Consider the following 13,784-nt stretch of genomic DNA (forward strand, 5'->3'; position numbering starts at 1 on the left):
AGAGTAAGGAGAGGAAAAATTAAGGCAGGGGTCGAGTCCACTGAAGCGTCATAGCGTCCATATTTAACATTGCCGCGCACGTGATGTCTCCCCTTCCCGGCCGAGTGAAAGACCGGCCAAAGTAGCCACCCGCTACGGCCTCCAGAGCCCTGCCTTTCTGGACGACCGAGGGATCAGTGATTCACGCATCAATACGCACAATGACAACGCGCCTCGGGACGGAACGGGTGTGCTGATCGGAAAGCACAAAGAGAGTGAGAGAGAACTATGTCAATAAAGAAAGGGGGCGCATCTGAGGGTTCCCTTCTTCTCTCCTTTTTTTGTTCGGCCAGCAACCACCGTCTGTCTTTTTTTTTTTTTTTCTATTCTTCGACGACGTACGTTGGACCTGCTCAGTTCCTTTGCTATTTTATTCCTTCAATTTCTTTTTCTGAGTCTTGCTAATGAGTGATACCTGTTGTTTAAGTGACCTTGTGCTGCATTTTGACGGGTCCGAAATGGAAAAACGCTTTTGTGTCACTCGTACTCGGTGACAACCTCAGAATTTAGTACAAGCTCCACCCACAAAAACGCAGTGAACCTGCTGTTCACCTCTGAAAGAGAGCAGATCCATCTCAAGCACGCCCACTACTTAACGATTTTACTCTGCTATAAGGCAAATCATAGGCTTATTGGAAAATAAAAACTCGTCGTTCTAAGCTAAAATATTGCCTTTGGCTGAGCATTAATATCAGGATTACCCATAAAATTTCCCAAGACGTTCATGTTTAGACCTAAAACCGGTGACACACAACAGGGATGTCCGAAAAAAAAAAAGAAAGGAAGGAAGGAAAGAAAGAAAGAAAAACAACGGCCGTGTTCAAATCATGTACAAGAGCTTTACGTAATAGAATAAATAAGCAAACCTAATTGGCTGGCGCACCTGTGCCAATTGTGTTTGAGTTGGACAGCGCGCCTGTAACTTTTTGATTCTTAGGTTGTCACTGACTATAGATTTAGTCGAACTTTAAAGAACACCAGGAGGTCGAGATTAATCCGGAGCCCCCCACTGCGGCATGTCTAATTACCGACTGCAGGACGGTAAACCCCGCAACTCAACTTTAAATTGATTTTTCAAGCGATCCTGTGTTATTGGAAGTTTCTCTTCACGTTCCTCTCGCGTCGCTACGGCACTAGTAGCCTCCAAGGCTTCTCCCATACTTGCTGGTCCGTTGACGCAACCCGGCGTGACAAGGCATCACCTTCGACACTCCGCGGAGGCGACCCATTGCTCACCACGGTAAACAACCGACGCGAGAGAGGGGGGTTCTCGACTGAGGGGAATGCTGCGCTGACATCGGATCGGGCCAGAGCACGGACGACCTCGGGCGCCCGCTGGCGCGACAGCGGCAGGCGGTTTTGCTTCAAATTGGGTCAAGTCCTCGCGCGCGCGCTGCTCGCGCCAGCGGCGCAGCGCCCGTACACGACAACGAAGTGGTGCGCGGAGTCGCCGATGCGCAGAGCGATCGCGTCACGGCCCAGAATGGAGTCGAGTGTGCGCGACTGTGGTTCGGCTTCTGCGTGTGGCGACCGCCTTATCGCGCGCGCGAGTGTGCTGGCTTTGACGGGACTGACGGGACTTAGTGTCACGTGCGCACGCACAGCTGTACATTCGGCGGGCGAATGGTAATGGTGCAGGCATAACCACCGGAAGACGAACGTGTGGGAGAGCGAGAGAGTGTGCCTTTCGGAGGGACCCCGCTCGACACTGGCATGCGGGCGAAATATCCAAATTTCAGTCAAACGCGTGACTCCAGGACACGCGATGCACCTTTACTAAACACGCACAAATGTCGTCACAGGGAGAAACTAACCGGACAGAATTTAAAAATTCTGTCCGGTTCATTTCTCCCTGTAACTTACCTGTATATACAGTTAGTTTTGGAGCAGCAACGAGGCTGTTGACTATCGGTTAAATTATTTTGTACGTACGTTTTGATAATGAATAAAATGAAGCTGACTGATTGAATGATCAATTGAAATCTTTGCCAGAACTTGCCTCGACAAAGCCGACTAGAGAGTAACGTTTTTAAAGCTTTTGCACTCCGAATCATGACGTTAGATGAAGGACCGACAGATTATACAGGTAAGCGGGAACTACGGAAAGTACATAACGCCGTTGTCACGTCTATGCTTTCATTACACTAGGTTTCACAGGGGAAACCTTGGTACATTATTGTGGCGCCCTAGGATGGTGTTGGAGACCTGAATGGAAACATTTAGTGGGAGAATACATTCACGGCTTTGATAAAGTGATTCTTGTTTGTAGGAAGTAAAGAACGGTACTGCATGAGCGGTACTGCTGATAACTGTATTTAACACTGCCGTACGTAGGGTATAAGATGTTTAAAACAGCGGTGGGCAGTGAGGGGACGCAGAGCGCTCGAAGTAGTCATTATGAGTGCTGTATTATTATATCAAGGAGTACAGGAGTAATCAAGGAGTACAGGAAGCATACGTGAATATCTTGGCAAACATCTACAAGGATTCACAGCTACCTTGGTTCTCCACAAGAAAAGTAGAAAGTCACCTATCATAGGCAAGGAGACACAATCTCTCCAATGCTATTCACTGCATTCTTAGATGTAATCAAGCTCTTAGACTGGGAAGGCTTAGGAGTCTCAGCAACCTTCGGTTTACAGATGACTTTGTCTTATTCAGCAACAATGGGGATGAATTAAAACAAATGATTGAAGACCTTAACCGAGAAAGTGTAAGAGTCAGGTTGAACATTAATATGCAGAAGGCAAAGATAATGTTCAATAGCCTGGCAAGGGAACAAGAATTCAGGATCGCCAGTCAGCTTCTAGAGTCTGTAAAGGAGGATATTTATCTATTTCAATTACTCACAGGGGACCTTGATCATGAGAACGAAATTTACAGAAGAATAAAATTGGGTGGGAGTGCATACGGCAGGCACTACCAAATCCTGACTTACCACTGACTTACCACTGACTTACCACTGACTTACCACTGACTTACCACTGACGTTTAAAAGAAAAGTGTACAATCATTGCATTCTACCGGTGATAACATGTGGGGCAGAAACTTGTAGGTTAACAAAGAATCTCGAGAACAAGTTAAGGACCGCACAAAGAGCGATGGAACGAAAATCTTAGGACTAACGTTAAGAGACAGGAAGAGAGCGGTGTGGATCAGAGAACAAACAGGGATAGCCGATATTCTAGTTGACATTAAGCGGAAGAAATGGAGCTGGGCAGGCCATGTAATGCGTAGGTTGGATAACCGGTGGACCATTAGAGTTATAGAATGGATACCAAGAGAAGGGAAGCGCAGTCGACGACAGCAGAAAAAATAGTTGAAGTGATCAAGTTATGAAATTTGCAGCCGCAAGAAAGGGGTAATTGGTGATCGCAGGGAGAGGTCTTCGTCCTGCAGTGGACATAAAAAATTTGTCGCAGTTTCACCCGAAAGGCGAAGCACCAATTGCGATAGCAAATTAGTAGAGAGCTATACGGAGTAAGGATAGTAGTTTTATCAGCTGTATAAACTTGGACATGCAGCAGCACCAGCAACGCGCAGAACTGTTGTCGACGCCGTCGGCGTTTTGCCCGCGTTCGCACTGAACGCGCGCGGCGTTTTTATATATATAGATACGTATTTGGTGCCGCAGCTAAACGTCGCCTCCCCTCCTTCCCTCCCGTCCTCCCACAGCCTTTCGCGCGACGGAAATAGTTGCGTTTGCTCTCTATATATGGAAAGGAGGAAAGAGACGCTTAATTCTGCAGCCCTTCATGGAGCACAGCGGAGATGTAAGACCAGATTTCTGCAACAGACGGATGGCCTCGCGGCCTCCCAACCCACCCCAGACCTGACAGGTCCGGAACAACACTCCTGCGGTCTAAGCTGCACTCTAAGGCCTACCATCTCGGCCTGATACGTGCCGCCACAGCCTGCCGGTTTGCCTCGCCCAGCCATGGCGACGACTTCACCCTATCCCCTTTCTCTCCCACTTTCCCCTCCCTGTTGGCGCTGAGCCGTGCTCCCTCAAGGGCTGCAGAAGATAGCGTCAACCTTTGCCTTTCCACACGAACCACTTACACACAGAACGCGCGTTTGCTCTCCGACGTGCGTTCGCTCCCCGTGAAAGCGCGCGTCCCTCGCGCCCTTTCACTCGCACATACAGCGTCCGGAGCGCGGCGACGATTTCATCGCCGTTGACGTTATACGGAACCTCACGGCGACGGCGACGCCGACGGCTGAAATCTGCTTTGGAGTGTCCATATAATTGCTATCGCAATAATATAGGCTGATGGTGATGGAGATTATTAGACCGATATTATGAGGCACGCGATAGTGGAGGACTCCAGATTAATTTCTACCACCCGGGGTTCTTGAACGTGCACCCAATACACGGTACGCGGGCGTTATTGCATTTCGCCCCCATTGAAATGCGGCTTCCGTGGCCGGGATTTGATCCCGCGCCGCCGGGCTTACAGTACAACGCCAAAGCCACTACGCCACCGCGGCGGGTAAAAAAAAGAAGGAAAAGGGACGGGCGCTGACTCACAACTGTACGCAGCTACACGCCACGCAGCTGAAGCCTTACAATGAAGGTCAGAAAGACTCAACAGGGAGGGACGCAGTCGATAGCCACTCACACTCGTCACACGTCGCCCCGTAAAAGTAGATAAGGTGACCACTCTAATCGACCCTCTGTATACATTAATTTACATGAGTTGTCGCGCCCGTACTTCACAGAAATCCAATTTTTGCGATGTGGAATTGAGAACGACGAAATTTAGTCAAATCTGAAGATTAAACAACTATATTGAGAGGTCCTGCGAAGTTAATTCGGGGCGGGCTTCAGTCCCGGCCTAGTCTTCTGCCGCGAGTCCTTGGGCTCGGGCAGCTTCCTCGGCTCGCTGGACGGCTCACAGTTGGTCCTCTAATGTGGAAGCAGAGCAGAGCCGCCTCCCAGCGCCCTGCGGTTTGGCACTGCCTCCTCGTGGTTTCCGTGTATTTCGTCGTCTAAACTCGAGCATTCCCATAGCATGTGGCTCAGGGTTGCCCTAGCATCGCACGCCCTACATTTATCCGTCGAATAAAGAACAGAGACGAAAGATCGCTGTATTTGGGTATACGTGTGTGTTTGCAGTTGTCTCCACGCAACTGCCTGCTTCTTACTTAATTTGTTGTGTGTTGGTGGGTATTTGCGTCTATACCTATAGCTTGTAGTGCTGCGTTATTTCATTATAGCTAGAAAATAAATATTGCGGGCAAAGAGAAAGAAAAATAAAGTGCGATGATTGAGGGCATCTGGCACGGGCGTTCGTCGTCTTGCTGGAATAAGCGGCGGCGTATGACGCGCTGCGCTCGGCTCTTCGGCCGTATCGTCCTTCACCGTGCTTGAAGCCTGGTCTACCGGACCACGAGGTCCTCGGACTTTACATCGAATCTGTGCCTCAGTCATCCTTCTCATGCTGGCTGAAACGCCATATCTGCACATCCCGTGGACACTGGCGCCAGAAATTCCCTCTAGTAATTTCTGTAGTAACCTATGTGGCGTGAGTTATCCGAAACACGACTGCGTTAAGTGTACCCGGCCTCCCTGGTTAAGCATACAGACTGTCGGCCTTCCCAGGTAAAATCCCGTCACGTGACACGCGTGCCTGGAAGTTCTCTTCAATGGAGGGGTTGGCCAGGCGACCCGTAATCCGTGGAAACGCGAGATTTCCTTGTGAGAGTGATGAAACAGGCTACCTTAAGGCCCGTCCGTTAGTCGTGGTCTTCACCACACCGAACCCTCTAAAATTACTTGAGTTTCGCTTAACCGAAGTCACCCTCTTTTATGGCATCCGCGCCGGGTCAACATCAGCTAGAGCGTGGCGGTGTAAGACGGGGCTTAGCGCGTCATCGTCATGTGGGCTCTATTTGTGACATCGGCCGTTATTTGTTAGTGTCCAGAATTGGAAGCAGAACGTTGATGTCAGTTGATGAACTTAAACGCAAGATGGTCCCCATCTCAAACGCGAGTGACATTTTGTTGCAGCGAGGACACTGTATAGGAGGGAGGTGCTTCGGCTCCTCTTAAGGTTCCTCTGTGACACAGAGCAATATAGAGTGCGAACAGTGAGTCGTTTGTACCGATGTGGCAGGGGTGGCGCGCAGCTTGTCGCGCCCCTGTTCAAATCACTTGAGTTACAAGATAAATGGCGCTCGGGCGGAGCAATCGCCGGCAACTTTTGCATGGACAGGGCCGCCTGCAGTTGTAGTAGTAGTAGATATACTTTATTGAAAAAAATAATAATCAGTTTTTGTGGTAAGAACACTCGTCCTGATCCCACCGAGATGTGGGTTGGGTGTGGATGGTTTAGCAGGCAATCGTGCCGGGCAGGGTTTCTTCCGACTCACCTTGGCTTTCTTTTTCTGCAAGGAACCGTCTTCTGGGTCGTTGGATAAAGTGTCCATCATGGTGCGCGCGGCAGCGCTTATTCCCTTGCGATGCGTCCCCGGTTTACACGCGACCGAGCGATTCGGCGGCTTTAGCTGCACCTGTAATAGGAAAAGAAAGTGTGTAAATGTACAGAACGAGTGGAAGATAGCCGACTGCAAACGTTGTCTTCAGCACGACCAAGTTTCATTTGATTTTTTTTAATGTGCAATCCTGGACAGAGTAGAGGCTCACCAGTACTCATAAAACTGTCTTTACCATAAAACGGCTTGTACTAGCAAATGCCAGCGAACCGGGATGTTGGACATATTATTAGCGAAGGCAGCTAGCTGGCTAATGGCAAGCAGCACTTCCGAACGAAAAAGCTTTGTGCATTCTGCCTTTACCCAGTGTGTTTTTCGTCTTACCGCCTTTGTCATCATTGTCGCCCATCTTGTCGCTCTTTTGCTCTTCTATTTCCCTCAGCGCAAATTATCTGGTTAGAGGATTAGTATAATTAAACGTTTCTTTGTCCATTTCTTTCTTATTGACGTAAAACACTCTAGACCCGTATTCACGGAACAGTTCGTACGCTATAATGGTTTGTCAGCGAATACCAGCCAATATACAGGGTGTCCGAACCAAGGAGGTTATAAAAAAACTTCTGGAGTGGAGATGCCGCGCCGCGGCTGACGCCGGAGACCGCCATATTGCTCCGGGCAGAAAACGCAGCTGCGCCGCTTGGGCCCTTGCGGTAGTTCGGCAGTTGCGGCAGTTGCGGCATTTATAGTGCTTAGTTACGGTCTACTGAGCGGTAGTTCTGCGTTTGTAAGGGAACATCCAAGCTCTGCTGAATGGGATGGTGTACGCCTGCGTCGCACGAATCGTGCGAAGCAAAAGTCAGGAGTAACGTTTCACGTGTATATGTAGCGCGAAAAATCCTTCAATCGCTCAACCATTGCTGTGCACTATCTCCGTCGAGGAGCGCTGTTGTACATGAAATCTACTTTTAATTGGCTAATATAGGCTGAAACAAGCTTTTTTCTGCATGTTTGTGCGACAGGTTCCCGAAAGAGAAAGCGCTGCGTGACGCATGGCAGCCCGCTGTTCGCAGAGATGGCTGGGCGCCTAAAGATTCGGATGTTCTTTGCTCGGTGCACTTTGAAGAGGGTTGTTTTGACAGGTCTGGTCAAATGACAAGGCTGCGACAGGGCAGCACTGCAACCATTTTTCTAGTGTTCTCCGCACATCTGCATAAAAAAGCGAGTTCGTAAGAAATGCTTGCTGTTCGTATATATTTCCGGTGCGCTTGCATATGAGATTCCGCATGTCGAGAGGAATTATTTACTACTTATTTATATAAAATGATACAGCTCACAGACCTGGCGGACGTCGTAGCTGCGTCTCACAAGTTGACTGTTTATAAGCGTGGCACGCAACTGTTTCGCATCAAAACAAGAAAATAACTGACCTAACTGGCAAATAAAGAGTATTGCCAGTCACATATCGTGTGTGTAACAACACGATATGTGCCTGGAGCAACAGCAGTTCTTGTGCAGCCATAGGTATCCTATCTCGGCGTAATTTAACTTAGGCTGGATCGCGAATATTACTGTTTTCGGAGATCAAGTTGCTGTTGCATGCCGTCGTGTAAAGCTCTATACAAACCAGAGTTCATACAAATTCGTCTATTGCGGACTCACGATCTTTACAATATTTAAAAGCCATTATTCGGTCGGCAGAAAACCAGATGGGATGATGAAGTTAGGAAATTTGCAGGCGCAAGTTGGAATACGCTAGCGCAAGACAGGGGTAATTGGAGATCGCAGGGAGAGGCCTTCGTCCTGCAGTTAACATAAAATATAGGCTGATGATGATGATGATGATTCGTAGTTATTGAACCGTGCGCCTTAAGAAGTGACATTATCAGCATGCCTTTAATTTTGGGCATTGGTGCAATTTTTTTTTTTTGCGCAGCCAAAAATATGTTTGTTTTGATGTGTTTGCATTTTATGTATGCCTGTTTGGTATTGTTTTCCTATAGTATACACTGTGATGCACCAGGTAGTTATGCAATATTTTATTCATTTTTTCCACCATGTTGTTTTATGCTTATTTTTATCAAGATAGCCAGGACATAATAAAAATTTATTTACCACTTTACTGATTTCACCTTGTACTTCGTGTCACTTCGCATGAAATGCGTTACAGCTTCAGCCCACGTATTCTTGCGTTAACAACTGCCTTGTGCATTTGTCCTTAGCCTGACATGACAGATTACTGGGGATTCCTAATGATACAACTATAGGTGACATGAAAGCCCTAGCGTCGCTAACTCAATGATACGACGGCCGCTTTCCACTTCTTTTACGGAGTTTTCGTCACTTTATTTCGTCACAATTCTTTCAGAAAAAAGTCAATCTAAATTCGCCTAATTCACCTCTCTGTGCACGCTTTATCGCCTCAGTTCAATCGCGTAATTACTTTTAGAATGTTAAATGTGGCTTTCCCATCATCAACTAGCCCAGCACCGCGTGTTCTTCCCATCATTACCTTTCGTTAAACTCCTATCACCCAGCTAAACCCCTTTAATCCACGATTATTTACTCCTAATTCAACATTATTACAGTCTCAACACACTTCATTCACCTATCTATATTCATTGTTACTGCAGTTCACATGCTTAATTAATATTGTATACTTAATAGTGGTATTGCGCGCGCTATCACCTCTTATCCTAAGAGGATCATTTCGTGTCAACAGCACGGTTTTGAAACGGCCTTGAGACGGACACCCCACCATGAGGTATGCATAAAAGGCTGTCGCATTAAAAAAAACATCTGCTTTAAATAAATCATAGTAATTCTCCCGCTTTCATCATAAAACGCCACCACGAAATCGCACTGGTTACGCTACCAGCGCGCAAGCAGCGCTCGTTCTTGCCTGGAGCAAGATGGCCGCCAACCGGTTTTCCAGGCTTCAGCCGGTCGCATGGGCGCGCATAGGGGATCTCCACTCCAGAAGTTTTTTTATAACCTCCTTGGTCCGAACTATCCTGCACCAAGATTTGAAAATGTGCAAATGCCACGTAGCTGGACAGAACCAAGGTAATGTTGTTTGCCGTCGCTTGAAGATACATACATTTTTTTCCATGCCGCTTAATTACATAATGTGTCTTAATTAATTATTCAACTTCTCGAATATTATAATTACACGAAAAGTGGGAATAAAAATTGTAGAGGAACATGAAAAACGCCCGATACAGCTTTCTGTTGCTCAATATGTGCTACATAAAAGCGTTTTTCCCAGCGGGAAAGAAGCCCGCGAATACACGCAAAATGAACGCGCGAGTGGCCGCTCGAGGCACTTTTCGAGGCACTTTGCTTTTTCGCTCAATGGACCATTGGACGCTATCGCATCAATAGCCGTATCTGGCGCACCATGTCGAAGACAGCCGAAACAAAAGAACAAGTCATCATGTGTTGAAAGACCAAACTGCAATATCACAGTCCCGAACATCGTATTAAAGGTGTGCAAATACAATGTGATTGTCCAAATGATATATATTGAGGCGCCTAAATCGAGAAAATGAATTCGGAGGCTGCCCAAAGACGAGAAAATCTTGTTGAATGATTGGGAATTATTAAAAAGTTTATTTAACTACTCCATGCATTCGATCAGCAACTGATGCCTCTCAGCAACTTGCATCTGGCCTTTTATTTTTTGAGACTGCAATAAGTGTTATCTCTCACAGTCGAACAGAAATAATTGACAACTTCGAATGATGAATTCTCGAACTGAATATGAGCGTATTAGCAAAAATAACTTGAGTCATGTTTAAAATTTTGAAAACGAACACACTTCTATAGAAGCTGTAGTGATCCGTCGTGCAGAAGCACGTTGGGACATATAGAGAAATGAGAAGAAAGTTGAGCCAGTTTTCAACATTCGCTAAATGATGAAACGCCAAAAAAATTATTTTCAGCTCAGCAGTAAAAATAGTTTGTCACATTTTTGCAAAACCGTGAAGCCGCGAACGTAAACGAACAGTATACCCATATGTGTTAATCGAGACGCTAGAAACCAGTGACACCTTCGCCTTTTTCGCATTTTTGCAAAGAATAGTACACGATGTGAGCGGTCGGCACGCTACATGAAGTCAAATGCAGGCTTACAGTATTTTTTACCTCCGTTCATATAAGCGCAGAGATTTCAGAGCTGGGCAAATATTCAGACAAAATAAGAAAGTGAAGCACTCCAACCAAGGATTACTATACATTTTAAGAACGACAATCAAGAATGACAGTCAGCAGCTCTATCTCCTCCTCTCTCGAATAATCATGCGAGAAACGGAATCCTGTGAACGTCGAATATCAGCATCGAATATCAGCATCGAATATCAGCATCGAATATCAGCATCGAATATCAGCGTCAAATATCAGCGTCAAATATCAGCGTCGAATATCAGCGTCGAATATCAGCGTCGAATATCAGCGTCGAATATCAGCGTCGAATATCAGCGTCGAATATCAGCGTCGAATATCAGCGTCGAAATCAGCGTCGAATATCAGCGTCGAATATCAGCGTCGAATATCAGCGCACGATATGTAGTTATACTAGGGCCTACAGCCCCTTCTCGCTTCATTGCCCCTTATTTTTATTTTATTTATTGAAATGATAAATAGGAGAGATGGGCGCCTTTATGGCGGCACCGGCTACTGCTTGTCACTTAGCAAAAAAAAAAAAAAAAAGAGACGAATATGCGCAAGAAGAGTGAATAATGTCACAAAATATGGCACTCAATAGAACACCACATGTATCCGAACTATCACATGTGTCCTAGGAGAGAGCATGACGTCACACAGCTAGCCTTGGAAAGGCAACCTCCTCTGACACCGTGCTCCCTTTCCTTAGTGTTCCCTTTCTTTCGGTGCAGTCAGCGCACAAAAAATGCAAGGACAGAGAATGGACAGGATAAAAACAATTCTCAAAAATCTTCCTACGTAATACCGATTATATCTTCCAAGTCCCGTTCTTACACTTCACGCTAACCCGCGCGTGCTTCTCCCCTTATTGAGTTATGTGTGCGAAAGCCTATCGACGATACCAATAAAAGAGCTGGAGGTTTACTCCTATGACATAAAAAGCGTGGCGTGCCGTCCAACATAGCTAGCTCTTTTGCTACGTTTTCCGCGCGTCAATAACGCAACAGAACCCGGCCTCGAAGATTCGCGAGTGCAGAGTGCCCTGTTTGAAGTCTCGGACGCCAGCAGTGGATTCCTCTTCACGCTGCAGGTGGCGTTACTTACCTGAGCGCTTGCCATCTAATTTTTACGCTTTGCCGCGTAGCTTGTTGTATAGTGACGAAGCTTACTTCAACGCAGAGCGAAATTGGTTAGCATTGTTGGCACCACCGATGCATTATTCACTGCGTGATTGCACACCATGGAAAATAACATTTTTATGGCGGGGTTAATCTGAACTTTGGCTTCCTATTGACATCGCTGCGGATCAATACACTACCTCCCGTTGCTTTCACAGGGTTGTGTTCTGCAGGTGTTAATGAGCTTTTCTGACTTCCTTTTTATTTATTTAATTTTTTTGCCAGGAAATGCTTGACAGACGCATTTCGGCACACACTGAAATAAAGCGACAGCGGTGCCGCATACGTGTCATAAGAAAGTGTTGTCGTGAAGGCAATTATCCACAACAGTCTGTACTTGGCAGGTCAACTCGTTCAAAGAACCACGACGCACTTGCCCGCTCTTTTCATAATGACATACAACCGTTTGAGCGACTGCAGAGTCTCGGAAAATTTTGAAATTAGCAATTGTAACTTGGATTTGTTTTGGTGGGGATGTTTTCTTTCTGAGTTCTTCTGTTGCTCAAGATTATTCATCTGTATAGGAGGGAAATATAGGGAAGTGAATCCCGCCACCTCTTAAGCCTTTCTGCGTACTTGCACTTCATTTTTTTTTTCGGTCGCATGGATGGCAGGCCAACTTTCTATACAAGGTGGGTAGCGTTTGGGTCAATCAGACAACGCTGCCACACAGAACATTCGATGCTCACAAAGCTCACATAGCTCAACGCAGCTACCGTGCCCCCTTTTACAGCGTAGCTGTATATGGCAAGCCGATTCGTCTGTCCGTCGCCTGTCCACAGAAAACTATCATCATCAGCATTGATTCGAGCATCGTCGTCTTCTTCCGCAGCTGGCTCGTTGGCGACCCTCGGTGCAACCGCGCGAACGCGCTTGCGCCACTGGAGCCGCGTTCGTCGCCGTCGTCTTCTTCCACAGCTGGCTCCGTTGCCGCTTATCATTCTAGCGTAGAATTTCACTTCTGTCGTCGTAATGGGATGGCCGCGTTTACGGGGGTTTGAGCCATTCATTGTCTCACGTGACGGACAGATTTATTTTTGATGCAATTTAATTTTGAACAATCGCAAGCGGTAATGATGGGTGAATGCTCCTAACCACGCCGCCGAGCAAACTCGAGACATCGAACGCAAGCGACAAAGGTGTACTGCGGGCATACCGTCAGTGACGTCGTTCTCTTCGTCGCCGCCAAACGTGTGTGTAACCTTATTAAGAAACACAAAGACGTAACCAATAATTCAGAAATCATTTAATGAACCGTCGGGATTAACCCAGTGATAAACACCGGGGTAGCACGTTCCAGCTTCGCTGGTTAACAATCTGTACGGAGTGGTTGGGCGCTGATTAAAAAAAAAATCGTATGCAAAACGTCGTGTAGAGAACATTAGATGTTCAAGCTTGCAAACGAACTTCACAATTCTTCTCCTCCTTTATTTTTAGACAGGGAAACAATCTGTACTCTTTAGCTATGGTGCTGGGCTGCTAAGCACGAGATCGCGGGATCCAATTCCAGCCACGGCGGCCGCATTCGATAGGGGCGAAATGCGAAAACACCCCTGTACTTAGATTCAGGGGCACGTTAAAGAACCCCAAATGGTCCAAATTAATCCGGAGTCCCCCACTATGGCGTGCCTAATAATCAGATGGTTGTTTTGGCAAGTAAAACCACATAATTTATTTTTTCATCTGCACTAATTGATCTAAAAGTACCACAATACCTAGGGTTGTTCGTTTTCGGTTTATATATATATATATATATATATATATATATATATATATATATATATATATATATAATAAATTCGGGGGGTAAAAATCGGGTGCTCTTTTTCAAGCTGATAATCGGGGAGAAATCGGTTTTTTTTTTCGGGTTACATTTACAAATGTACTAAGAAGTACATTATGTTCGGGGTATTTTTTTTATCAGAGGGTATCACGAATATAGAGCACTGCACGGGCCGATTTTTTCAG

The 13,784-nt window shown here is 46.4% G+C and overlaps 1 protein-coding gene across 1 annotated transcript in view; it reads right to left on the bottom strand.

Annotated features, from left to right (window-relative positions):
- Positions 1-13,784, bottom strand: part of LOC119455134 (AF4/FMR2 family member lilli) — a 243,752-nt gene that overhangs the window by 15,593 nt on the left and 214,375 nt on the right. The window contains exon 4 of the mRNA XM_037716601.2: positions 6,415-6,555. Within this exon, the coding sequence (XP_037572529.1) occupies positions 6,415-6,474 (60 nt within the window). The 5' untranslated portion in view covers positions 6,475-6,555. The remainder of the gene's footprint in view (positions 1-6,414; positions 6,556-13,784) is intronic.

The sequence above is a fragment of the Dermacentor silvarum genome, chromosome 6 (genome assembly GCF_013339745.2).
Source record: "Dermacentor silvarum isolate Dsil-2018 chromosome 6, BIME_Dsil_1.4, whole genome shotgun sequence".
NCBI classification, from domain to species: Eukaryota; Metazoa; Arthropoda; class Arachnida; order Ixodida; family Ixodidae; genus Dermacentor; species Dermacentor silvarum.